General features: G+C 46.2%; 1 protein-coding gene across 2 annotated transcripts in view; it reads right to left on the minus strand.

The window, feature by feature from the left end:
• RASL10A (RAS like family 10 member A) overlaps positions 1-27,041 on the minus strand; it is a 76,079-nt gene that overhangs the window by 42,234 nt on the left and 6,804 nt on the right. The window contains exons 1-3 of one of the 2 annotated variants that reach the window (XM_068240188.1): positions 16,901-17,116; positions 8,976-9,097; positions 3,587-6,238 (exon numbers count right to left, since the gene is read on the minus strand). In XM_068240188.1, the coding sequence (XP_068096289.1) occupies positions 5,977-6,238; positions 8,976-9,097; positions 16,901-17,116 (600 nt within the window). In that variant the 3' untranslated portion in view covers positions 3,587-5,976. Of the gene's footprint in view, positions 1-3,586; positions 6,239-8,975; positions 9,098-16,900; positions 17,117-27,041 lie in introns of those variants that run through there. The other variant, XR_011022078.1, reaches the window with a different exon arrangement.

A 27,041-nucleotide genomic window follows, 5' to 3' on the forward strand; every position in this document is an offset into this window, starting at 1 on the left:
AGCAGCCTATCTCCTTATGGGGAATTCTCAGGAATTTCTTTATTTTCTAAAGCACTTGGCGAATGGCAGTTGCTCCGTCCAACTGCTAAAAAAAGTGTGAAGTGAGCAGGAAGGCTGGCCAGCATCTTTGTATAAATACATTTTCAGATAGTCTTTATAAAGAATAAAGGCCATGCTGAGAATCCCCCATGAAGAGATGGACTTGCACAAAACCTGTCACTTCTGTCACATTTTTACTACCTACTGTAAGTAGGGTTGCAACGGTATGAAATTCCACGGTATGATAACCGTCAAAAAAAATACCACGGTATTATGGTATTAAACTATTATTTGGACCCGGGGGCCCCCCCTTACATTAAATAATGTGCTCCCCAACCCAGTAGTAGGTGGCCGCAGCATAGGTAGCCAGGGATAGGTGTAGCCAGAATTAGGTGGCCGCAGCATAGGTAGCCAGGGATAGGTGTAGCCAGGAATGGTGCCTGCAGAATAGAGAGCCAGTGATAGGTGTAGCCAGGATTGGTGCCCACAGTAGAGAGAGCCAGGGATAGGTGTAGCCTGGATTGGTGCCTGCAGCATAGGTAGCCAGGGATAGGTGTAGCCAGGATTGGTGCCTGCAGCATAGGTAGCCAGTGATAGGTGTAGCCAGGATTGGTGCCCGCAGTATAGAGAGCCAGGGATAGGTGTAGCCAGGATAGGGGCCTGCAGCATTTATAGCCAGGGATAGGTGTAGCCAGTAGTAGGTGGCCGCAGCATAGGTAGCCAGGGATAGGTGTAGCCAGAATTAGGTGGCCGCAGCATAGGTAGCTAGGGATAGGTGTAGCCAGGAATGGTGCCTGCAGAATAGAGAGCCAGTGATAGGTGTAGCCAGGATTGGTGCCCACAGTAGAGAGAGCCAGGGATAGGTGTAGCCAGGATTGGTGCCTGCAGCATAGGTAGCCAGGGATAGGTGTAGCCAGGATTGGTGCCTGCAGCATAGGTAGCCAGTGATAGGTGTAGCCAGGATTGGTGCCCGCAGTATAGAGAGCCAGGGATAGGTGTAGCCAGGATAGGTGCCTGCAGCATAGGTAGCCAGGGATAGGTGTAGCCAGGATTGGTGCCTGCAGTATAGAGAGCTACGGATAGGTGTAGCCAGGATAGGTGCCTGCAGCATAGCAAGCCAGGGATAGGTGTAGCTAGGATTGGTGCCCGCAGTAGAGAAAGCAAGGGATAGGTGTAGCCAGGATTGGTGCCCGCAGTAGATAGAGCCAGGGGGGAATGCAGCAGCAGGGGGTACATTACAAATACTCACTTGCCGGCAGCCGGGTCGTCCTGCACGCTGTACTAGCTTCATTCTACTTCCTGTTCTTGCATCATCTCCTTGTAATAGCGCCCGGGGGGTGCTGTTTCAGGGAAATAGGACAAGAACAGCAAGTAGAATGAAGCTAGTACAGCGTGCAGGACGACCCGTCTGCCGGCAAGTGAGTATTTGTTTATCCTTGCCGCTGTTCGTTCGCCCACCGCTACTGTCGCATCCCCGCCGCTACGTCGCTCTGCCCCCGGTAGCTCCGACCCTGAAAACCGATAAAAGAGATTGTGCATGGTATGATTACCATGCACAATCAAACCGCAATATCAACAATCATGCCGTTATACCGCGGCAACCCTAACTGTAAGTGACAACAACATAGGAGAAATGTCATTTATGGCTCATTTTACTCTGAAAGAAATGCACTTCTTATTTGTATGTTATTACATGTATTTAACATTTTACATTTTTTCACGACAGCGGTCCTTTAAGGTAAACTTGAGTATCCTAAGTGGCCTAATTAATGCAAGTGATTAAAGCATTGCTTGTAAAAAATGGGGTGGTGTGAGGGCGGATAGTAGGGCACTGCCTCACACAAAAGGTTTCAGCATACTGCAAAAATCTCTGCTTGATTGTCCACTTGTCATTTTCAGAGATTATTTATGTATTGCAATTAGGACTTTTCATGGGTTTCCTCTTTTTAAACTCTCTTCTACATATCATCTGTAAAGCTCTGAGCCTTGAAAACTTCAAACATGCTTAAAAAAATTTTGAGGCGAGGGAAGGAAGTTCAGTTTTACTTACCTGGGGCTTTTTCCAGACCCTTGCAGTTTATCAGGTCCCTTGCTGTGGTTCTGCTAAGCATATAGAGCATGGTTTAAAAGGACAACTGACCTGAGAGGGAAATGGGGACTACCCTATATATTTTTTTTAAAACAATACCAGTAGCTTGGCAGTTCTGCTGATCCTTCATGCATCAGTAGTGTATGAATCACACCTGAAACAAGGCATGCAGCAAGCTTAAGTCAATAGTGTACTGGTTAAGGGCACTGCCTTTGACATGGGAGACAAGGGTTCGAATCCTGGCTAGGGTCAATCCCTATTCAGTAAGGAGTTCAAGGCAAGACTCCCGAACACTGCAGGGTGTCCTCTTGAGCGTGTCCCAGTGGCTGCAGCTCTTGAGTGCTTTGAGTCCGACAGGAGAAAAGCGCAATACAAATGTTTGGATTATTATTATTAATAAACATCTGATCTGCATGCTGGTTCAGTCTATGACTAAAAGTATTAGGAGTAGAGGATCAGTGGGACAGCCAGACACTCTGCATTGTTTAAAACAAAATAAATATGGCAGCCTCCACATGTCTCTCAGGTCAGTTTTCCTTTAAGGCTGGTTTCACACCAGGACGTTGCGTTTTAGGGGACGTTATGGTCGCATAACGTGCCCCTAACGCAACGCCTGGTGCTCTCTAAGGTGGATGTCCGAGTGAGCCGCGTTGTGCAGCTCACTCTGGCGTCCGTGATGCCGTGATGCGTACCCTTGGACGCATGCGGCATCACGTGGTCCCGCCCGGCCAATCGCCGCACAGAGCGGCCGCTCCAGGAAGTAAACACTGCACGTCACACTGTGCAGTGAATATTAATTAGCCATGTGCTTGGCCGCTCTCCGCTCCTCCCCAACATTACTGCGCATGTGCAAGCAGTCTAACGCGGCTCTGCCGCTTACAAAGTACTGCATGCAGTACGTTGTGTAATGGCGCAGCGTTACTGTGTAACGCAACGTGGGCACTGTGAACAGCCCATTGATTTTTCATTGCTGTGCGGTGGGGTGCGTTACAGGCTGCTCTAACGTGCGCCTGAAACGTCCCACTGTGAAACCAGCCTAATGCACCAGGGAGGGGATGTTGCTACACAGGATGCACATGGAAGTCTGCCTATGGAAGACAAAGGAGGCACTCATGGTAACACAGTTCTTTACTAAGGCACTGTACTGACCCGAAGAAGCCGGCCAGCACCCACAAAACGCATTGTCTTTTTAAAGTGCTTAAACAAATAAATGCCTTTTTCCAATATTTCTTCAAGAGAGGTAAGGTTCACACTGCCTCTCCATAGTACATTAGTTCTATAGAATTTACATACACCCAGCAGGTGACTTCACCAGCGTATTGTTCTTTGCCTATGGAAGAGGATGTGTACTGACATAATGTGTAGTGTGTCTTGGGGTGGGGGGCGGGCTGGTGGACATTGGTTATGCTCCTATAGTCAGTACGTTAACATAGCAATGAACAGAAAATGTATGTGGTTATGTCCTTTTTTATTTCATCAAATATTGCTTACAAGTAATAGTTCACATATCAAATAATGCATACCATAAATTTTCAATGCATATATTTTTGTTTCATTGACGTGTACATGTAATAAAGGTGCTGTGGTAATTTGGGCACTGAAGATAGATGCTAGTAAAATATTGAACGACCATCTGCCAATATATATCACTAAACCTAACCCTTTACTCACACTAACCCTCCCTCTACCAATGCCTGACCGACCATCTGCCAATATATATCACTAAACCTAACCCTTTACTTGCACTAACCCTCCCTCTACCAATGCCTGACCGACCATCTGCCAATATATATCACTAAACCTAACCCTTTATTCGCATTAACCCTCCCTCTACCGATGCCTGACTGACCATCTGCCAATATACTGTATATCACTAAAACTAACTCACCCTCTACTGATGCCTGATCCCCTATCTGCCAATGTATATCACTAAACCTAACCCTTTACTCGCACTAACCCTCCCTCTACCGATGCCTGACCCCCTATCTGCCAATATGTGAGAAAACGCGGAAGAGCCACCGCAGGTACTCAGAGTGAGGCGGCTGATTCCGCGTCTAACATGGCATCGGGCGTGTTTAGGCACGCGTCCACTAGCGGGGCGGAACGCGGAGAAACCGCCGCATGCCCAGTGGACAAAGCGGCGGAATCCGCGTCCGACGCGGCAGTCGGTACGCATGAGCCTACTACTGACACAGTGGCTGAGTGCAGGGAAAACCGCCGCATGCTCGGATGGTGGTGCGGCTGGCCCCGCGCTCGAACAGGCTGATACATTGCAAAACATGTCTGGTGTGGCTGGGACTGATAGTCCACACAGGTTCAGAAGGATGCGCGCGCGCACTGAGAGGCAGAGCTTATATGGCACTCAGAAGAGAGTCAGCTGACCAAGCCGGTCAGCTGACAAAACCATCAGTTCTCATTGGTCCAGCACTTAGGGGAGGCGCTGGGAAGCGCTTTGGTATATATACTGGGTGCTGGTCATTCCTCTGGTGTCTGGCGTTGCTATCACTACGTGGTAGCACTCAGACCTTGTCAGTATCTGTGTTTATTAGACCAGTTTCCAAGGTGTTGATGGCCAAGGATCTCACACCTTAGTCTAGGAAATCTGTTATTATCTGTATTATATTCTAGATCAGTTTCCTAGGTGTTGACGACCAAGGAACTCACACCTTAGCTTAGGCATTGTGGATTATTTGTTATGACCTCCTGCTTCCTTGACCATTCTTCTGATCTCTGATTTTGTACCTTTGTCATTCTGATACTCTGTTGCCAAACTCTGCTTGCCTTAGACTCCGCATCTGCCTCCTGTCTCTGTACCTTATCTGTCTGTATGTTAACGACCTGGCCTGCCCGACCTCGAGAACTATCTCCCCTGTTAAGAGATAGTTCACAGATCTGTCAGTGACACTCCCTCATTGGTGTCACTCACGTTCTGTCCTTCCTACTCTTAGCCTGACTCCTCCCTAGGGAGAGTCCAGGCCAACGGAAGGAACTTGTATTTGTGCAGTACTCTTTACTGCTTCTGTACCTGCTCCAGGTGCAGTCCTCAAAGTATTACTGTTGCATTAAACACTCTCATTACTCAGGTGTCCAGAGGTTAGAGATATATCTGATTATCGGTGATACTGCAGATCATCAATAATCGGGTATATATCTGCATTTTCGGTGATACTGCAGATCACCGGTAATCAGATCCTCTCTGTGTTACACCGATCGTTACACAATATATATCACTAAAACTAACCCACTCTCTACAGATGCCTAACACTAATCTACACCAACTGCAGTAATCTCCGACGTTTTCATCGCTGCCTTCCCTCTGCTAATTTCACTGTCTACTACCAATATATTTATCGAGAGCCGCTTGCACCCAAATTACCCTCTAGGCACCGCTATAGCCTAATTAACATTGCAGTCTATGCAGTGCCCATTTTACCAAAGCGCTTCCGGTGCCCAGATTACCTGATTCGCCAATGATAAGTCCCAGGAAGACATGTGTGCCTAGATTAACATTACATACGTAGATCGACAAAAAATACCATAGGTTTCTGGTATATAGTGAGCATTCACTAGTATTAAATGGCAGTGGTTTACATAAAATGAATGGAAGAGCCCTTTTTTATGTAACATGACAGCAGAAGGAGACCTTTTCCTTCTATGTGTGTTAAGAGGTCTGTTTGTGGTTTGGCTGTGAAGCCCTTGTCGTGTTAAGACAGACTGCGGCTTCCTCACTCCAGAACAGGGCCAAGAGGAACCCTTAATGATATAGAAGACAGACTGCAGTTGTAACAGGGCTAAAGGCCTTATTGTATTTGTGTCTCTGAGGCAATCCCACTTCTGAAGCAGCCTGCTCACATGACACTGCAGCGCTCTCTGTGCAGTGCTCCCTGCAGACAGATGCTGGGAGTTTTGCTCCGGCTTCGTGTAGTGGCACTGATGAGCAGTTCCTTGAAAAGTAAGAGTATGTGCCAATTATTGCGAGCTGAGCACTCTAGGTAGCCACATTTCCAATTCTTCTTCACCAGCTCAGACAGAACCTGCCGGGGAGCAAAGCGAAGCTTCTGCTGGTCTCTCTTATTTCCAACCACAACAATGACTGGGGGCTTGCTTGTGCTGCAGAGAATGACAAGCACCTAATACGTAAGTAGTGGCACACCCACTCTGACAGACTCACCAGAAATTCAGTACAGGGTAACATGCATCATATTTGGCTTACCAAAAAATCTAATGGTGCAGTTCTACACTGCAATCATCGAATCCACCATAACATCATCTATGACTGTATAGTTCGGCTCCTGCTCAGCATTAGAAAAGGGGAGGCTTCAGCGCATCATCCGTACATCGGAAAGGATAATTGGCTGTAGCTTACCTTCCCTGCAGGATCTTTACGCTAGCAGGTGCAGAAAGAGAGCAACCAAAATTGCCACTGACCCCTCTCACCTAGCTCACTCCATCTTCCAGCTCTTGCCTTCAGGAGTAAGATTCCGGTCAATCGCTACCAAAACCTCTAGACACAGGAACTGCTTTTTTCCTCAAGCGGTAGCCATACTTAATGCTGAACCATGCTAGAGCTGCTAGGACTTGAAAGTAATCAGCACAGAACTGAAAATGAACAATTCTCACATTGCTTACTGCCACTATACTCACATACTGTCCTTGACTTGTAATATACATACTGTCTGTCCTTGTATTTTTTGTTTGTTTGTGTTTTTGCGTTTGTTAAGCAACTGCCAAGACAAATTCCTTGGAAGTGCAAACTTACTTGGCTAAAAAAATGATGTAAACATCCTAGGCTGTCACTGAGAGATATATCCACATAACAAAAAAAGTGGGGATGCATGGAACTATTGTAAAATCTGCTGTTCTGTATGTAACCATGGCTGCCAATGGCCACAATTTTACAGAAAGTGGACCCTTTTAATGGCCTGCCCTTGATGTCCAGAAAAAAAATTATGTAACTATGTAAATTTAGTAAAAGACAACAATGCTATTGGGGCTTGGAATATGCAGTCATTTTTAGTTATCTATCATGAAAATGCCTTCTGTTTTGTCCAGTTAGGTGCCTTGACCTTCTCATGGTTCCCTGTTGCTTAGTTACTGTTCTCAATGACTTTGACATAATTATATGATGTAGGATGGGTCAGATATGTAAAAATTCCAGAGAGCACCTCCGCTCGTATTCTTGGCTGGCTAGGAGGCCATAAAGGCACTACTATACCATGGGGCAATGGAGGGAGCTATTGTAACAGGGTAACAAAGAACATTGTATAAACAGCAGGCAAGGGTGACCAAGACAATACTATACAAGAGGTCATTAATGAAGAATACTATTATAATGGGACATTAACATAGGGCACTATTATAACAGAAAGCAGGCCTGAGTCATACATAATAGCCTCCCTTTTTGTCACACTAAGCAGCTCTTATTGGCCAGCTGTCCCTGTCTCTAGAAATTTGACATTGATGACAGGTTGTTTGGCACCAGTCTTCAAGTAACCTAGCCTTAAGCTCCATACACACGCTCAACAGCGGTCTTTTATGCAGCATAATTGTCAAACAACTTTTGTTGAGAAACATCGTAGAGAGAACAGAGGCGCCAAAAGAAAAAAAGCATATATCTAAAAGTTATAAAATTCTTAGGGAGGCGGTGGTGGACGTACCTCCCCAAAGTAGACAGGATACTGTAGATTTAAATACAAGAAAATGTATTTATATACTCCAACAAATTTATTTATATACTCCAAGTATATAAATAAATTTTCTTGTATCTAAATCTACAGTATCCTGTCTACTTTGGGGAGGTGCGTCCACCACCGCCTCCCTAAGAATTTTATAACTTTTAGATATATGCTTTTATTCTTTTGGCACCTCTGTTCTCTCTACAATATCGTTGTCCACCCCTGGTGGAGGGGTCGAATCCCCTTCTTCTCCTATCTACAGAGAGCGACATCTTAATCCTGTGTGAGGACAGGACTAATCTCACCTGCCTACACAGTGGCTGTCTGTACGGTGACCCTGACTTGTGAGTATATCCATTATATATACTTTTCATTCATCCACCTCTCAACTTACTACACTATATTGGGCTCTCGGTGTCCCTTTTTTCCCTTTTATTGAGAAACAAGTTGAAACAACTAAAAAAGGATTCTGTTATCGTTCAAACAGCTAATAAGACTGATAAGAAGTCAATCCAACAGTTGGATAGACATCTTATCAGTCTTATCAGTTGTTTGAGCAATAGCAAAATACTTTTTTAGTCGTTTCAAATTGTGTCACAACAAAATAAAAGACCGCTGCTGAGCGTGTGTATGAGGCTTTCTACACTTCTAGAACAAGATAAAACTGTACCCAGGGGCTCATGTGGACAGTATTTGTGCTTGATGCTAACAGCACCCAAACATCATTTGTTTATTTTCTGTTAATTCTCCAAATCGGCACTGTAGCAATGACAGAAGAAGACTACTGTGCAGCCATCCCCTTCTCCTCTAGGGTGAGAAGAGAAACTCTACCCCTAAAATGAATTCAATGGCACCAAAACTTGCATTTTTATTCTTTAAGCTTGTCTATGACTTTATGTAATATACTTATTATACAAGAGAGGCTGTAACTTTTAAAGTGAGAAAAATACAGAGCCTGCCATCTTCGTTCTCTAATAAACAATGCCAGTTGCCTGACTTCTGTGATGATACTCTGTCTCTAATACTTTCTCAGAATGAGCATGCAAATCAGATGTTTTGGCTCTGCTCTGACTCCACTGGCTGCAAGCAAACAAAGCCAAAAGCCAACATGACTGAGAGGCAACTAGCATGGTTCATAAGGGAATGATGATGCCTGTTACTAAGATACTGACCTGTCCAAGATTTGCTGCCTTAGGTGCTTCACATGATGGAAGCTCTCAGGGTTGCAGATATCAAACACCAGAATGAAGACTCTGCTGTTACGAAGACCTCGAAAGCGTGGATCCAGCCATTCCTGAGGGAAGAGAAAAGACAGAGAGGATTGAATGAAGTCAATGCATCATATTTATTCCAAAAATGACTGCAGCAAATGATAGAATATCCTGAAAAATGTAAATGACGGGTCCATTCTTGGTCTGTAGGGATTACACAGGTGGAGGTAAGGGTCAAGCCCAAATCCAGTTATAAAGTTATTACAGATATAAAGCAGATAAACAAGTTAAAACTTCTCTTGATATCTCACTGGTGTTAGTGCCTCTATCATATCCTTCCTCACAAGACAGAAAGTGGGTACATTTCATCAACAGGGATCCAGACAGCAGTAAAGTGGAGAAGAGTTAGAACCTCCATAAACCTCAAGGGAATTATTTATTAAAAGTGAAATTATGTCAGATTTGACACAGTGTTTCCAAAAGAGGAACTTTAACCAAGGATTGAAATGCATTCCAATCAGTAGTTTCTACCACCTTTACCACGAGAAATCTTTATGTTTACTCAAATAGATCATCAGGGGGGTCTGTATAGCTGATATTGTTAAACCCCTTCCATAGTGTGATGTCAAGACCAAGGTCCTGACAGTTTGCTGTCTTTGAACCTTGTTGCATTGTGGGATATAATGGCTTTTTCCAAATGCCAAGCAAGCAATATCTCCCTCTGTGCATATAACTCTCAGTAACGAACATTCCATACAGATCACCTGGCAGAACTAAAGATGTCACCACCAGTGATAAATTTCAGAATATAAATCAGTGAGAGGAAAGATATTACAATGGGCAAACACTGACTGAATAACCTATAACTTGATATTGTAAATTAATACTGATTTCTTGATAAAGGCAGGGGACCTCTACAGCTATGAAATACTGGAATCTTGAATCTCCTGGAATAAATGTTGTATATGGGAGCCCTTACTGGTTCTCTACAACTTGCGAGTGTGCTGACCGCTGACAGAGACTGTGAATGTGACGACACCACTAAGACTGAGACTGCACTGTAACAGTGAGTCAGTAGACATACCAGGTGGTCACTGCATTGGTCTGTACTGGTGTCATCTTCCTAGTTACAGGGCTGTTACTCTCTACATGAGTGTGGCTAATTCTGTGCTGCTCCTTCCCTGGGCCACTGGCCAACTACAGTAGATACATTTTCCAGTGGGCTCAGGTAGGCAGAACACACTACTGAGTGGCTGTTTTTTCTTCTAGGATGGTGACTGTGACAGGGGAACCTAATTGGAGAACATTAGAATAAAGCTCAGCAACAATGTGGCTGTCAACAGACTGATTCATGAAACTGAGGTATCCATGTCATTCACTGACTTGGGTTCTGATAAAACTAGCCTGACTCCCAATTAAGTAGCTTCCTGTTTACCCTACCCTAACACTATTACCTTCTGCAAATATAAAGGGTTGAAGTCACCAAACACAACATTTTGTAATCAGTGGCGTAGCTAAGGAGCTGTGGGCCCCCAAGTACTCTATACTCTATATAAAAATTGATGCGGTGCACCAAAACCTGCCAAGGACATCCACGGTGTCAGAGGTGCAAAAAGGAGATGGGGAGCAGCTTGTTAATAATTATCATTTAAAGCATCTATAGAAGTGATTATTATAAGCAGAGGACCAATAGAGAGCTAATACTGCAGTTGAGGGAGGACCCCTCTGGCCCAAGGGCCTTGATGCGGTCACAACCTCTGCACCCCCTGTTGCTACGCCCCTGTTTGTAATCGCTTGTGGTGACAGTGTGCTAACAAACATACTTGCATCTTTGCTGAACATAGATACAGTACATAGCCTCTTTGCTGCACAGCATCACCTGTCCTATGCAGAGGGGAAAAGGAAGGAAAAAGCTTCCTTTTGTGCAAATACACCAGTATTTGGTTTTATTAATCTAGTTGCAACTGGTTGCTGAAAAAGGAGCAGCAAAGGTAAAGTAGTGCTTATACAGACATTACACTTTTACCAAAAGCAATAATGAGTAATTATTTCAGACTAAAATCTCATGTTTATGTATAAGTAACTGATAGCTCTTGGCAATGGATCATGTGACATGGGTGGCACTACTCTCTACCACTCTTCATGTCTCTTGGTATTGAGACAAGATACTGGTAGACAACTGCAGTGGTGTTATTCCCTAAAATATACAAACAGGTTAGCTGCATGTCCCATGTTACAGGACAATGTAATATTTGCTGTAGGGGTAAGAATCAGTATTCAATCAGCCATGTTCAGTGGCGGCTCCAGCTTCAGATTTTTGGGGGGGCTCAAAGGGGGCACGAGGGCTGGCAGGCCGGGCTTGGGGGGGGGAGGGGATTTGCGGCGCGCGAAGCATTGGGCGTGGTCATGATGTCATGTGGGTGGGGCTAACTGTAATGTAGTTGTACCAGCTAACGTAGTTACATGAAAAAAAATGAAGTAAACGCACATAATGACAGGTAGCCTTTCACCAGTAAATGCACATAAGAATCAGCTTTTCAGCAGTTAATGCACATAATGACAGACTGCGTTTCCGCAGTAAATGCACATAAGAGACAACTTTTCACCAGTTCATGCACATAATGACAGACAGCATTTCCCCAGTAAATGCACATAAGAGCCTGCTTTTCACCAGTTAATGCATGTAATGACAGACAGTTTCCCCAGTAAATGCACATAAGAGACAGCTTTTCACCAGTTAATTCACATAATGACAGACTGCGTTTCTGCAGTAAATGCACATAAGGGACAACTTTTCACCAGTTCATGCACATAATGACAGACAGCATTTCCCCAGTAAATGCACATAAGAGACAACTTTTCACCAGTAAATGCACATAATGACAGACAGCCAGTGTCCCCAGCATAGGTAGCCAGGTGTATAGATGTCCCCAGTATATGTAGCCAGGCGTATAGCTGTCCCCAGTATATGTAGTCAGGCTGGTGGTGGTGGACTGGGGGCCCCAGGGCACCTCAAGCCTGTCTGGTGGTGGGCTGGAGGCCTCATGCCTGTGTGGCTGGTGGGCTGGGGTCCCCAGGGCAGCTCAGGCCTGGCTGGTGGTGGTGGGCTGGGGGCCCAGGGCAGCTCAGGCCTGGCTGGTGGTGGTGGGCTGGGGGCCCCAGGGCAGCTCAGGCCTGGCTGGTGGTGGTGGGCTGAGGGCCCCAGGGCAGCTCAGGCCTGGCTGGTGGTGGGGAGGCCTCAGGGCTGGTGGTGGGTGGGAAGGCTGGTGGTGGTGGTGGGCTGGGGGCCCCAGGGCAGCTAAGGCCTGGCTGGTGGTGGTGGGCTGGGGGCCCCAGGGCACCTCAGGCCTGGCTGGTGGTGGTGGGCTGGGTGGAAGGGCTCAGGCCTGGCTGGTGGTGGTAGGCTGGGGGCCCCCCAGGGCAGCTAAGGCCAGGCTGGTGGTGGTGGGCTGGGGGCCGCAGCACAGCTCAGGCCTGCCCGGTGGTGGGGAGGCCTCGGCTGGTGGTGGGTGGGAAGGCTGCACCCCCCCCCCCCCCTTCCCTCTCACAGTCAGGCCTAGTTGGTAGTGGTGCTGTGCTGACCTGGTGCATGGCTCAGCTGCAAAAAAAAAAATTGGGCTGGCTGAAGTGGACAGGAGGACGGACAGCCGGGACAGGACACCCACGACCACGTCAGAGTTCCAAGTCCGGCTGTTGTGCGCTACTGAGCTCTGGGGGCTGGCTGGCTGGCTGACTCGGCTACAGCCTTCAGTCCTGTGCGGTGTGCGCTGTCCGGGTCATTCCTGGCGGCGGCAACTAGCTGCTGCGCGGGCGAGCAGGGAGACGTGACGCCAGACGTTGTCAAGTGTTGACACTTACACGCGTCGCGCCCGCTAGCACACAACGTAGTACCCTGGTGGGTGGTGACTGTCCGGTCAGCGCCAGCCCAAGCCCTCCTCTCACCCAGGCTCAGCTCCTTTTGTGTAGGTCGGGTCGGAAGTTCTCTCGGCCGCGGCGGGGGGGGGGGGGCTTTAAGGGGGGCTAATGAGTCGCCAGCTGGGGCTGAAGCCTGGGTAAGCCCCAGTGTGGCTCCGCCACTGGCCATGTTTGCCTAAGCCAGAAAAAGCATTCATTCTCTCTAATCCGGGTACAGGTGTACAACTTGTAACTCTATGATGGTGGCCCTAACTATAGCTGCTGCTAAAGACTGAGGATGTACTAGGACTGTAATTGTTGAAAAAGACTAGGGAAACACTGTAACTGCCAACAGAGACTGGGGGTGCACTGTAACTGCTAGCAGAGACTGGGGATGCATTGTAACTGCTGACAGACACTGGAGATGCACTGTAACTGCTCACAGTGACTGGGGATGCACTTTAACTGCCAACAGAGACTAGGGATGAATAGAGATGGCCAGAACAGTTCGCATGCAAACTTATTTGCGCAAACATCGGTGGTTCGCGTTCGCGATTGAACACAAACTTTATGCGAGTTCGACTCGCCCCCGATACTACATAATCGGGCTAAACTTTGACCCTCTACATCACAGCCAGCAGACACATGGCAGCCAATCAGGCTGCACTCCCTCCTGGAGCCCCCTGTGTGTGCTGCATTATTAGTGACAGAAGGGAAAGACATTGGAGAGATAGGGAAAGTGATAGTTAGAAGGTCTATTAGCTTGCTCCTTGCTGATATTTGTTGCTAAAAAGCACCCCAAAACAGCTCTTTTGAGAGCTAATGTTCTTGTGATGTGTCTTTTGTTTTTTTTTTTTTGTGTGGCCCACTGACACTTGCATATACAGCCCTGTCTGTCGCAGCTAGCCCTTGCTAATTGCTATACTGTGTTAGGTCCAGCACATTCAGTGCCTACCTGTTCACTGCACCTGACCTGTGTGACTGCTGCACATTTGTAATACCAGTCTGTGCATACCTGTTCACTGCACCTGCGTGACAGCACGCAGCTTTATATACCAGTCACTGCATACCTGTTCATGGTACCTGTGTGTGTGTGACAGCTGCACATTGTATTGATACCAGTCCGTGCATACCTGTTCACTGCACCTGTGTGACAGCACACAGTTTTATATACCAGTCACTGCATACCTGTTCACGATACCTGTGTGACTGCACATTGTATTAGTCAAGTCAGTGCATACCTTTCACTTCATCCCCCCCAATATGGACAAAACAGGCAGAGGCAGAGCCAGAGGCAGGCCACCCGGCAGGTCTTTTCGAGGTCGTGCTGTCGTGATTTTGTGCGGCCCCGGACCAAAGTACAGTGCTCAGAAGAAGGCACATGCCATCAACCCCCAAGATTGTCAGGACGTAGTTGACTATTTAAAGGACCACTATCGCGAAAAAAGTAGGCAGTTAAAATGTGACAGATGACAGGTTTTGGGCCAGTCCATCTTTTTAAGGGGGATTCTCAGGGCTTTCTTAGTTTTCAACAGCATTTCCTGAACAACAGTTGCAAAATCTAACTGACATAATAGTGTGCAAGTGATTAGGGAGGCCAGCTGGTATCTTGCTATTTTGGCAGTTAAACTGCTGTTCAGGAAATGCTGTTGAAAACAAAGCAAACCCTTGAAATACCCTATGAGGAGATAGATTGTCCCAAAACCTGTCGGTTCTGTCAGATTTTAAATGCCTACTTTTTTTTGCGATAGTGGTCCTTTAACACAGAACACCTCATCTTCCTCAGCTTCCACACGGAACCGTGACATATCTTCCTCCACCTGCTCTGATTCTGGCACCCCACTTAACACTTAGTCGTCCGCCACCACCACAGTTCCATCATCCCAGGGCTCAGCGGTGTGGACATTTTTTGTGTGTGTCTGCCTCAGATGAGAGCAATGCCATCTGTACTCTCTGCCACCGAAAGTTGAGCCATGGAAAGACCAAGACCCGCGTAGGGACAACTTCCTTACGAAGGCACATGATGACAAAGCACAAACTGCAATGGGATGACCACCTGAGGAAAAGCAGCACACAAAAGCAAAGCCACAAACTGCAGTGGAAGATACCAGGCCGCAATTATTTCTCAAAAAAGGCGATACCCAAATTGTACCGTGATGTTGAAAGGCAAGTGGTGTCATCTTTGGCACACAGCATTGGGTCAAGGGTCCATCTGACCACGTGGTCTGCAATGCACGGTCAGGCCTGCCCGAAGACTAAGTCAGTCCCCACACACAGCATCTCTGCCTGCACGCCGTGTGACTGCCTGCCCCAAGACTAGGTCGTCCCCAGGCCCCACACAGCATCCCTGCCTGCAGGCCGCTTGACTGCCTTCTCCGCCACCACCAACTTCAGGTGGATTCCTGAATGTTTAAGGCCACTGCTAGCAACAGCCACTAACAAACATGATGGCAAATTTTTCTGGTGCGTGTACATGGCTGCCTAATTTTTCTGGCTGCACTGCGGCTGCAACAACAAAACAAAAGGCATGTACGTGTGTCAATTCCCCTTCGTGATTGTTACCTTGCCGCAGTGAAGGGGCTTGCGTATCACAATGAAGCAATGACCACTGGCTATATGAGAGTGTTGGGGGGCACACCTGACCCAAGATAATAAGGTCATTGCTTCATTGTGGACAGACCAAATTCGATCAGCTGGACAGTCACTGTTGTTCTGTCATTGAGCTACCTCAGCCCGGCGACCATATGGGCTTGAAAACCGCCATCGCCTGCACTCTGGCCATGGTGTGCACCAGTCCAGCACGGCCATCACTACACAAACAGCTGTGTGCGGTGGGTTACACAGTGAGTTTGGTCTGTCAGTGTGAAGCAGTACACTAATTACACTACCCGATTGCTGTATACACATGCAAGATGTTTTAAAGCACTTTATGCCTCCAATTTAGCATTGCAATGTGATTTCTGCCCTTAAAACGCGGCTGTGCATCAAATCCAGATTTTTCCCTGGGATTTTGGCGTGAATCCCACTCCGCCATGCCCCCCTCCAGCTGTTAGACCCCTTAAAACATCTGTTCCATCACTTTTCTGGGCAGAATTAATGTTTGAAGTTTTGAAAGTTCGCCTGCCCATTGAAGTCTATTGCGGTTCCTATGGTTCGCGCGAACCCGAACTTTTGCGGAAGTTCACGTTCGAGGTTCGCGAACCTAAAATTGGAGGTTCGAGCCATCACTAGGGATGAACTGTACTAACTGCTGACAGAACTGGGGATACACTGTAACTGCTGGAAGAGACTGGGGATGAACTGTAGCTAACTGAAGTGACTGGGGATGCACTGTAACTGCTGACAGACACTAAGGATACATTGTAACTGCTGGAAGAGACTGGGGATGCACTGTATCTGCAAACAAATATCTATCTATCTATCTATCTATCTATCTATCTATCTAATCTATCTATATCAAGGGATACTTGAGATGATATTACCCCAGCAGTAAGTACATGGCTAGTGTAGGTACATGCTATAATAATGATGAGAAACACTGTTCTAGACTGTTATAGCTATCTAACTGCATTGTCCATTTATTGTTTCCCAATGGCTTTTACGCAAATTCAATTTTGAACTGCTGGAAATTAATCAGGAAAAAAGGCATTGATTGGTTTTACTGTACAAAGAACTGTGGTTTAAGTGTATATGCCTGCTGCTCTTATCAATTCCAATCAGTTCTCCACTGTATCAATTGCACGTGGATGAGTAAACAATAATTGACCCTACTATACACAGTTACTATTACACTTCATAGACATAGGAGACGATTTATGCAACAGAAGGAACATGTTTTCTGTGATAGGAATGTGAATGGGACTTTGGTATTGACGACGTTTCTATGTATTGTCTCCAGTGTGGACACCAGTTACACTGTGGTGATCTTCAGTGTTATGTTTATATCTGGACCAGCAGACCTTTTAGCAATAATAAGAAGTGGTGCGCCTCACCTGTCCCCCGGATCCAGGGTATCTGGGCAGGTTGGGGAGGTCCAGGATGAGCAGCTCGTACATCCTCTCGCTCAGCACTGCAGAGGCTCGGTGCAGCTGTCGGCTCTCGGTTGGAGTGTATTCCTCCTGGAACTCTTGAGCTACAAACTGTCGGATAATAGAGGTTTTGCCGACCCCAGGTGCCCCCAGCACTGCCACCTGCACAGTCGGCACCATCTTCATACAAACACATCTGCACTTCACCTAACACCTGATCTTACATGCCCATCTGCACCATGCGTCCGCTCCAGCCATCAGCTGCTATTAGCTCAGCCGCATGGACCGTAGCCACATCTGTAGAGCAGAGAGAAATGTGATTAATGGTAGTAGGCGGAGATGACAGAGCGATGTATGACACAGAGGTCAGCATGGCAGGTGAAGAATGTGTGCCATGCCATCTAATGTCACAGATCTAATGTCACATCCCCCTCCAGGTCAGGTCATCAGAGTAATCTCACACCCCACTGGCCACAATGATGTTTATCAATACAATGCAACCTTGCAGATACCTGCATTGCAATGGCTTCATAAGCAATTGTCTTTGTTAAGTAGAGTGGAATAGTCCTACATAGAAAGGTAATGCACCTACCTGTAATATATTCCTATAGAAAGATAATGTACCTCTGTGGAATAGACTGTCTTCCTATAGAAAGATAATGTACCCCTGGAATATACTGTCTTCCTATAGAAAGATAATGTACCCCTGGAATATACTGTCTTCCTATAGAAAGATAATGTACCCCTGGAATATACTGTCTTCCTATAGAAAGGCACCTGTGGAATATACTGTCTTCCAATAGAAAGGTAATGTACCTATGTGGAATATACTGTCTTCCTATAGATCGGTAATGTACATCTGTGGAATAGACTATCTTCCTACTGAATGCAGAATAAGCAATCTTCGTACAGAAAGATAATGCACCTATGTATAATACATAGTGTATTGATCTGATGGTACGCTTTGGAAAGGCTACCAGCAGCAACTAGTAGTGTAGAAATGTTGTGATTTGGGGAGCTCGATATAATAAATCAGCATTGATGATCAGATGTCATCATTCAAGGTCATCGCTGCGCTGGTGAAGAAGTATGGTGCAAGCAGTGGAGTCAGTGGTACTAAATCGCATGCAAGTATGAAGCCTTGCCAAGCGCTGGATGAAGCAGACTAGCCTTGCTGTGGATGGAGCTTTGTCATACAGATCTGTATTGTGATCAGTCTCTTACCCCGTGTGTCTTGCAGCGAGCGGGCTGGCCAGGGGCTACACGCAGTGATCACCTTTAGCACCATGGACAGCGTCCGCGCATTCAGCCAGCATCCTGCACTGCACCGCTCTGCCTCCCCCTCCTTCCATGGTGCTGAGCGCAGCGGGGTTCAGGGGAATGCACAGTGCAAATACCCCCCAGCCCCTCCTCCCCGTCCAAACTGCGGCATCTTATCAACACTTCCTATAGATAGACCCAGCTCATTACTATTCTACAGAGCTCCCCATCTAATGGTGGGAAACCACACGGCCACCTTTATTTATAGCACTTGCATTGTCTGAGCAGACCTTCTACCATACTTTACGTTATGTTCTTCAGTAACCATACTGTTCATTCATTACCAGTGGCATGGCCATTGGCTACTTGCTTCAAGTTTTTACTAATTTTTAACTTGCTGTCTATTAAATTCCATCTTGATCTGCAAACACATTTTGCCACCAATTTGAAGTGAACTTTATAAAGCAGCAACTCTTAACTGCAACCACATATATCAGTGATACTGATACACAAGTTATTTTGTAATTTAATGCAGCTATCTATCATTTCATAAAACACCCAGGAAGTTCAGATATGTAATGTCCCAAAACGTCTAAATTATGATTTATTTATAGAGCGCCAACATATTACAAAGTGATGTACAAAGTGCAAATCATACAATGTGGAGCATAGGTACATGAACAGTTCAATCAACATACTGTACTATCAGGACAACCAGCGACACAAGTTCCGATACAGAAAACTGATGTGTAGTTTGAATAACATCACCAATACTGATAATGTTCATTTGATAAATTGCACAGAAACAGAAAACACAAGGGGGAGGTCCCTGCCCTTGCAAGGTTACAAGCTCTAGAGGGTAGTGAGGTTGAGAGACTGGGGAGTAGACAAATGGGTTCGCTGGTGATTCCAAAATGCTGCTGAAAGTGCTCTAATGCAGGGGTCCCCAACCTTTTTGAGCCCGGGGCCCACTATCCCGACCAAAATTTTCCCCGGGCCCCCCCGGGGGGGGGGGGGGTTTGAGTGGGCGTGGCTAGTGTCGGCGGCAGCAGCCCCCCCCTTTTTTCCCAGATTCTACAGTATAGCAAGTACAGTTTCCACAGTATAGCAAGTCCAGTTACCACAGTATAGCAAGTACAGTTACCCCAGTATAGCAAGTACAGTTACCACAGTATAGCCAGTATAGTTACCCCAGTATAGCAAGTACAGTTACCACAGTATAGCAAGTACAGTTAGCCTAGTATAGCACGTACAGTTAGCCTAGTATAGCAAGTACAGTTACCACAGTATAGCAAGTACAGTTATCCCAGTATAGCAAGTACAGTTACCACACTAAACCAAGTACAGTTAGCCTAGTATAGCAAGTACAGTTACCCCAGTATAGCCAGTAGTTACCCCAGTATAGCAAGTACAGTTAGCCTAGTATAGCAAGTATAGCTACCCCAGTAGAGCCAGTAGTTACCCCAGTATAGCAAGTACAGTTAGCCTAGTATAGCACGTATAGCTACCCCAGTATAGCAAGTACAGTTACCACAGTATAGCAAGTACAGTTAGCCTAGTATAGCAAGTATAGTTAGCCCAGTATAGCCAGTAGTTACCCCAGTATAGCCAGTAGTTAGCCCAGTATAGCAAGTATAGTTAGCCCAGAATAGCAAGTATAGTTAGCCCAGTATAGCAAGTATAGTTAGCCCAGAATAGCAAGTATAGTTAGCCCAGTATAGCAGGTATAGTTAGCCCAGTATAGCAGGTATAGTTAGCCCAGTATAGCAGGTATAGTTAGCCCAGTATAGCAGGTATAGTTAGCCCAGTATAGCAGGTATAGTTAGCCCAGAATAGCAAGTATAGTTAGCCCAGAATAGCAAGCATAGTTAGCCCAGTATCGCTGCCCCAGTGTCGCCAGTACAGTTAGCCCAGTGTAGCCTCTCCTCTCTTCCCCCCGCGCGGCCGCCGCTCCTGTTACCTTACGAGCGGGCAGTCGCTTCCTTATGTTCCCCATAGCTCCTCTCCTCTTGCAGCACCTCGTATTACAGCAGCGCTTCCCGCGCGGCTGCTGTAGGAAGGGTAGGAAATAGGGCAGCGGCTTCCTGTAGCGGCGATCGCCGTTACCATGGGAACGCTGCCCCGCCTCCTTCCCTCCTTACAGCAGTCGCACAGCAAGCGCTGCTGTAATACGAGATGCGAGAGGGGCCATGGGGAATATAAGGAAGAAAGCGGCCGCCGCTCATAAGGTATCAGGAACGGCGGCCGCTGGGGGGAGAGGGAGAAAGGCCAGATCCGCCGCGGCCCCCCAGAAATCTGCCAACGGACCCCCAGGGGGCCGCGGCCCCCAGGTTGGGGACCTCTGCTCTAATGGACCCCAGGCCTAGAGATGGATTAAGATGTAATGGGTACTTGGCAAGGTAGGTGCTGCATATAGGTAGCCAGGTACAGGTGGGGCCCTCAGTACATGTAGTGAGCTATAGGTGCTGCATATAGGTAGCCAGGTACAGGTGGGGCCCTCAGTATATGTAATGAGCTATAGGTGCTGCATATAGGTAGCCAGGTACAGGTGGGACCCTCAGTACAGGTAGTGAGCTATAGGTGCTGCATATAGGTAGCCAGGTACAGGTGGGGCCCGCAGTACATGTAGTGAGCTATAGGTGCTGCATATGGGTAGCCAGGTACAGGTGGGGCCCTCAGTATAAGTAGCCAGGTACAGGTGGGGCCCTCAGTATAGGTAGTGTGCTATAGGTGCTGCATATAGGTAGCCAGGTACAGGTGGGGCCCTCAGTATATGTAATGAGCTATAGGTGCTGCATATAGGTAGCCAGGTACAGGTGGGGCCCTCAGTACAGGTAGTGAGCTATAGGTGCTGCATATAGGTAGCCAGGTACAGGTGGGACCCTCAGTATAGGTAGTGAGCTATAGGTGCTGCATATGGGTAGCCAGGTACAGGTGGGGCCCTCAGTATAGGTAGTGAGCTATAGGTGCTGCAGTATAGGTAGTCAGGTACAGGTGGGGCCCTCAGTATAGGTAGTGTGCTATAGGTGCTGCATATAGGTAGCCAGGTACAGGTGGAGCCCTCAGTATAGGTAGCGAGCTATAGGTGCTGCAGTATAGGTAGCCAGGTACAGGTGGGGCCCTCAGTATAGGTAGTATGCTATAGGTGCTGCATATAGGTAGCCAGGTACAGGTGGGGCCCTCAGTATAGGTAGCCAGGTACAGGTGGGGCCCTCAGTATAGGTAGTGTGCTATAGGTGCTGCATATAGGTAGCCAGGTACAAGTGGGGCCCTCAGTATATGTAATGAGCTATAGGTGCTGCAGTATAGGTAGCCAGGTACAGGTGGGGCCCTCAGTATAGGTAGTGAGCTATAGGTGCTGCATATAGGTAGCCAGGTACAGGTGGGGCCCTCAGTATAGGTAGTGAGCTATAGGTGCTGCAGTATAGGTAGCCAGGTACAGGTGGGGCCCTCAGTATAGGTAGTGTGCTATAGGTGCTGCATATAGGTAGCCAGGTACAGGTGGGGCCCTCAGTATAGGTAGTGTGCTATAGGTGCTGCATATAGGTAGCCAGGTACAGGTGGGGCCCTCAGTATAGGTAGTGTGCTATAGGTGCTGCATATAGGTAGCCAGGTACAGGTGGGGCCCTCAGTATAGGTAGCCAGGTACAGGTGGGGCTCTCAGTATAGGTAGTGTGCTATAGGTGCTGCATATAGGTAGCTAGGTACGGGTGGGGCCCTCAGTATATGTAATGAGCTATAGGTGCTGCAGTATAGGTAGCCAGGTACAGGTGGGGCCCTCAGTATAGGTAGTGAGCTATAGGTGCTGCATATAGGTAGCCAGGTACAGGTGGGGCCCTCAGTATAGGTAGTGAGCTATAGGTGCTGCAGTATAAGTAGCCAGGTACAGGTGGGGCCCTCAGTATAGGTAGTGTGCTATAGGTGCTGCATATAGGTAGCCAGGTACAGGTGGGGCCCTCAGTATAGGTAGTGAGCTATAGGTGCTGCATATGGGTAGTCAGGTACAGGTGGGGCCCTCAGTATAGGTAAGGAGCTATAGGTGCTGCATATAGTAGCCAGATAGAGGTGGTGCCCATCCCAGGCAAAGTGACTGCACTCTACTCCTGTCGCCATCTCACCGCATCCTATGCCATGGTTACTTCCGGCGGCATTAGAGGTGCTGCTGGGTAACCATGGATACTGGACGCCTGCAGCGGCGACAGGAGGAGAGAGTGAGCGGCCCAGTGACAGGAGGAGAGCGCGGCGAGAGGAGTCAGCACAGGAGCGAGGTTGCATAAGTTTCACTGGAGACCTCCTGAAGCCCACACAGAGCAGGTCGGCGGCCACCAGCAGCAGAGCGAGGCCCCCCGCCATAGTGAGGCCCAAAGCGGGGGCTTGCCAATGTACAATAAATGCCTTTTTTCTATTTTTGCATGACCCTTGTCACGGATTGGTTTGTTGAATTTACAAGAGTGTGGGTCAGGTTTAAACTACTAGCAAATCAATGAATATTAGGATCGTGGTCCTCTTCCCCTTTTTTTCCCTCCCTAGTTTACTACTTATTACCAAAGCGGGGGCTTGCCTCACTTGTATGCTGGCAGCGCCTCTGCTCGCAAAGGGCAGGGCTCTCTCACCCTTTTGTGTTTTGGTTTTCATTATACATTTATTTATATTAATTATGTCACTGTTATTACCAATTCTGTACTTTGTGCCCATTCAGTATGTTGTACCAACTCTGTATTTTGTACACTGGTGTATACCATTGTCTGTATTATTTTGTATTTTGGTTTATTACATATATACAACCTTTGTTTTGTTTAGTCCAACTTGTAGAGAGCTGTTTTTTCCTTCATCAGTACAAGGCATGGAGTAACATAACTTTATATGGAGGATTTTTTAAATCCCTGTATGCAATCATCTTGTAAATCAGGCTGCACTAAGATGTGTTTTACATGGTGGTTTTACTGCTTCATAATTCTCCCTCCCTGTTGTCCCGGTGCATGAATAATACAAATACGTTTAATCAAAGATGTGCCTTATATCATTTCCTGTTCCTGCACAGTTTCTAGAGTGCGTATTGTGGTGGTACCTCTAATAGTAAAACATCGACAATTTAAATTACCAATATTTTACTATGCTCTACCCAGCACCTATTCTAACCATATCCCTCCGCTCCAAGTGCCTACCCCCCAAACGAATGCCTCACCCTAACCTCCCCAGTAAGTGTCTAAAATGCCTAAACCCCCAACTAATACCCAACCCTAACCCCTCTGAAGGTTCCTTAACCGCTCCCAACCTGTTACCTAACCTTAACCCTACCACCACCCAAGTGCCTAACACTAACCTAAAATCAGGCGCTCAAATAACTAACAGTGGTAGCCAATCATCTGTGATCGGCTACAACCATTAAATTCTATTAGCCACACCCTACCTTTTGGGGCACCCAACTGAACTGATTGGTAGTTTCTAGCTCTACTTTTGCAAATCCTTCACCGCTCATTAGAAATGTGTCACAGCAATAAATATGATTGTTCTTCAATCTGATAATTAGAACTCTCCAGTGGCTTTTTTAAAAGAGGAGCTGTTAGGTATAGGGTCTCAGAGAAAAAAAACACATATATAAATAACTAAATATTGGCTGTACTTACATTGCATATGCATTTCACTGTCCACGTTTTGATTTCACAGAATTTTCATATTGTATTTGCAGAGATTGATGCTCCTGACAGCTCATGGCAGGTTCCATGTTTCTGTCTTGTATGAAGCCAATTGTGATGTAATATCCTCCCTCACCCTGCTTCCTGATGGTTCCACTCACAAAAAAGATCCAGATCAAAGATCCTAAATGGTTCATGATCCAGACAACACAGAAGTGCAGTGAATATTAATTAGCTATGTGGCTAGGAACAATACTGGACTGGTGCAGTATACTCTAAAGGAACATGTGCTCTGTGAACAGCACTTGATTTTTCAGAGCTGTGAGCTTGGCTGCAAGATACAGGCTGCTGTAACATGAGTCCCTGTGAAAACAGCCTTAGGGCGGGGTAGTCAAATGAAGGGGAGGACCAGGGAGAAGAAGCAGCCCCAGAATTCTTTGCAGTATCATGCGACCTGAAGACCTGCAGCCTCCTTAGGAGCTTGGGAATAAAGAGGCTTGCTATTAATCCAACAACAAAGTAAGAGAGATTTTTAACTTCAGTATTGCCTTTTTGGCTTCCTTCTAAACTGTTTAACACAGGAGAATAGAGGTTTAAATTAGCTTTTTTAGCCTGACAGTTACTCTTTAAAGAGACTCCGTAACAAAAATTGCATCCTGTTTTTTATCATCCTACAAGTTCCAAAAGCTATTCTAATGTGTTCTGGCTTACTGCAGCACTTTCTGCTATCACAGTCTCTGTAATAAATCAATGTATCTTTCCCCTGTCAGACTTGTCGGCCTGTGTCTGGAAGGCTGCCAAGTTCTTCAGTGTTGTGGTTCTGCTATGAACTCCCCCTTCCAGGCCCCTCTATGCACACTGCCTGTGTACTATTTAGATTAGGGCAGCTTCTCTCTTCTCTCTTATCTTTTACAAGCTGGATAAATCGTTCACTGAGCTGGCTGGGCTTTCACATACTGAGGAATTACAGACAAGGGCAAAGCTGTTTGCAGGAAGAAAAGAGCAGCCTGAAACTTCAGTGCATGAGAGATGCAGGGGGAAAGAAACACACAATGATCTCTTGAGATTCAAAAGAAAGGGTGTATACAGCCTGCTTGTGTATGAATGTATTTTCTATGTGTGGACATACTGTACATCAACCTACTTCCTGTTTTGGTGGCCATTTTGTTTGTTTATAAACAAACTTTTTAAAACGGTTTTTAACCACTTTTAATGCGGCGGGGAGCGGCGAAATTGTGTCAGAGGGTCATAGGAGATGTCCCCTAACGCACTGGTATGTTTACTTTTGTGCGATTTTAACAATACAGATTCTCTTTAAAGTATCTCTATTCACAGAAATAGGATTGTAGGGTTTTCAGCGTAGCCAGCGTTAAATTTGGTGGGTTCGGACATTAGTCTAAAGGTGGCCACACACCACACAATAAAAATATTTGATTTTCCAGTTTTTCAATATAGGTTGATTGGTAGCGGTGGAAAATTCTGATGGATTCAGGAGATTGAATAGTGTAGGATGCATGATCAGTTTTAAGATTTATAGACACAATGTTTTAATGGAAAATCTGCCTATCCACTTCACATCATCATACACATTTATGTAAATTAAAGAGGGACTTTTTGGAAAGATAGTAGTAGGGAAAAATCAAGAGATTTCAAAGTGAAAAGTAAAAAAATTGATTGAAACGTGCAATGTAATTCATTCATATAGTTTGAGCAACCGAAAGCCTGCAGATCATCATCTTTACTTCTGACAGAAGTGATAAAAACAAACGGCACCAACTGCCATTATCCATAAACACACCCACTAACAATGTGATAAGCTAAAATGTTTTCATATATTGCTTGGCAATTGGCTCCCACAATGCAATGAGGTTCAGAGACAGGAAACTGTCATGGCCATGGTAATGACAATACATTGTGGGAGGGGTTTCACCTCAATATCAGCCACATAAACATCATTTATGAACTACTGATTTGTTTTAGAAGAGGTAACGATTTCTTGTGGGAAAGGGGATACTGGCTACTGATTGGGATGAAACTCAATCCTGGATTAAAGTTACTCTTTAAATAGATCTTGAAATGAGAGGAATATGGAAGCTGCAATGATTAATTTTCTATTAAAAAACAACTACGCTCGCACTCAAGCCACTGACTGAATACATAATCCATTCGGACACTGAAGGATATTCTCTTGGACACATTGGGGTTGATGCAGGATGCAGCGGTAATATTGCTGTGCTCAGTGTACGGCTATACGACCATTACTACTGCCAGCAATGTACCCTGAGTTACACCATTAGTACGATCCGCGGTACAAGAGCACCACAAGCCTTGGTAAACGTTACTGTAGCACCACTCGTGTTACTCGAGTACTCGAGCTAATAGCATAACATGATGCCTAGAGTGCTGTCACTTGTTTGATGTCTGTTTGAAGAAATGTGTATACCATTTATGATTAGCAGCACTAAGAAAAAATTATGTTTTTGTTGTTAGACTAGCAGTAGGTGTTCCCCGTGAGGTCGCGTCGTCGCTATGGGGAAGTCTAGTGGGGAATAATTTGTGCACATATTTATACTGAAGCTAACACCCTCCTTTCCTGTACCTGTTTTGAATGCAAGTTGTGTAATTTTGTACATATTTTGGAGCTCTGCACATATTTGCAGGTAGCTAATTCGGGTACAGCCTCAGTCTGGAAGAGCTGCCAATTTCTTCTTGTGTACAGCCTATGGGTTAATGTGCCTATTGAGGGTTTGGTAGAGTATCTGATTCAAATACTCACTCCAATCAAGAGCCCCATGGAATTATTTGCTAATTCACTTTATGCCTGGTACTGGTCCCCTAACTTTCTCTGGTGGAAAATTAGACTCTAAGGCCTTGTTCAGCGCAATCGCTGACACTAGCGCTTTGTGATTTTGTGTGCAATTATTTTTTGCACCGCCCGGCACTTATCTGCACGTTGCGATTTTTTGTAAATCGCTTTTCTAAAGCGACTTGTGTTTTCACTCCCTGACGCAAGTCAGGAAGTGAACTCTTTGACCTGGAAAAGAATAAATACAATTTAATAAACGATTTTACATTAGGCAAACACTGACTGAAAAAAACCCCACAAAAGTGATCCGCTGAAGCCTATGACAGCCGTCCGCGCCGACTGGCTGGTGGGGGGGGGAGGGACAGAGGGATATAAAATAAATTAAAAAAAATAGTTAAAGGGG

Source organism: Hyperolius riggenbachi, chromosome 1 (assembly GCF_040937935.1).
Source record: "Hyperolius riggenbachi isolate aHypRig1 chromosome 1, aHypRig1.pri, whole genome shotgun sequence".
Taxonomy (NCBI): domain Eukaryota; kingdom Metazoa; phylum Chordata; class Amphibia; order Anura; family Hyperoliidae; genus Hyperolius; species Hyperolius riggenbachi.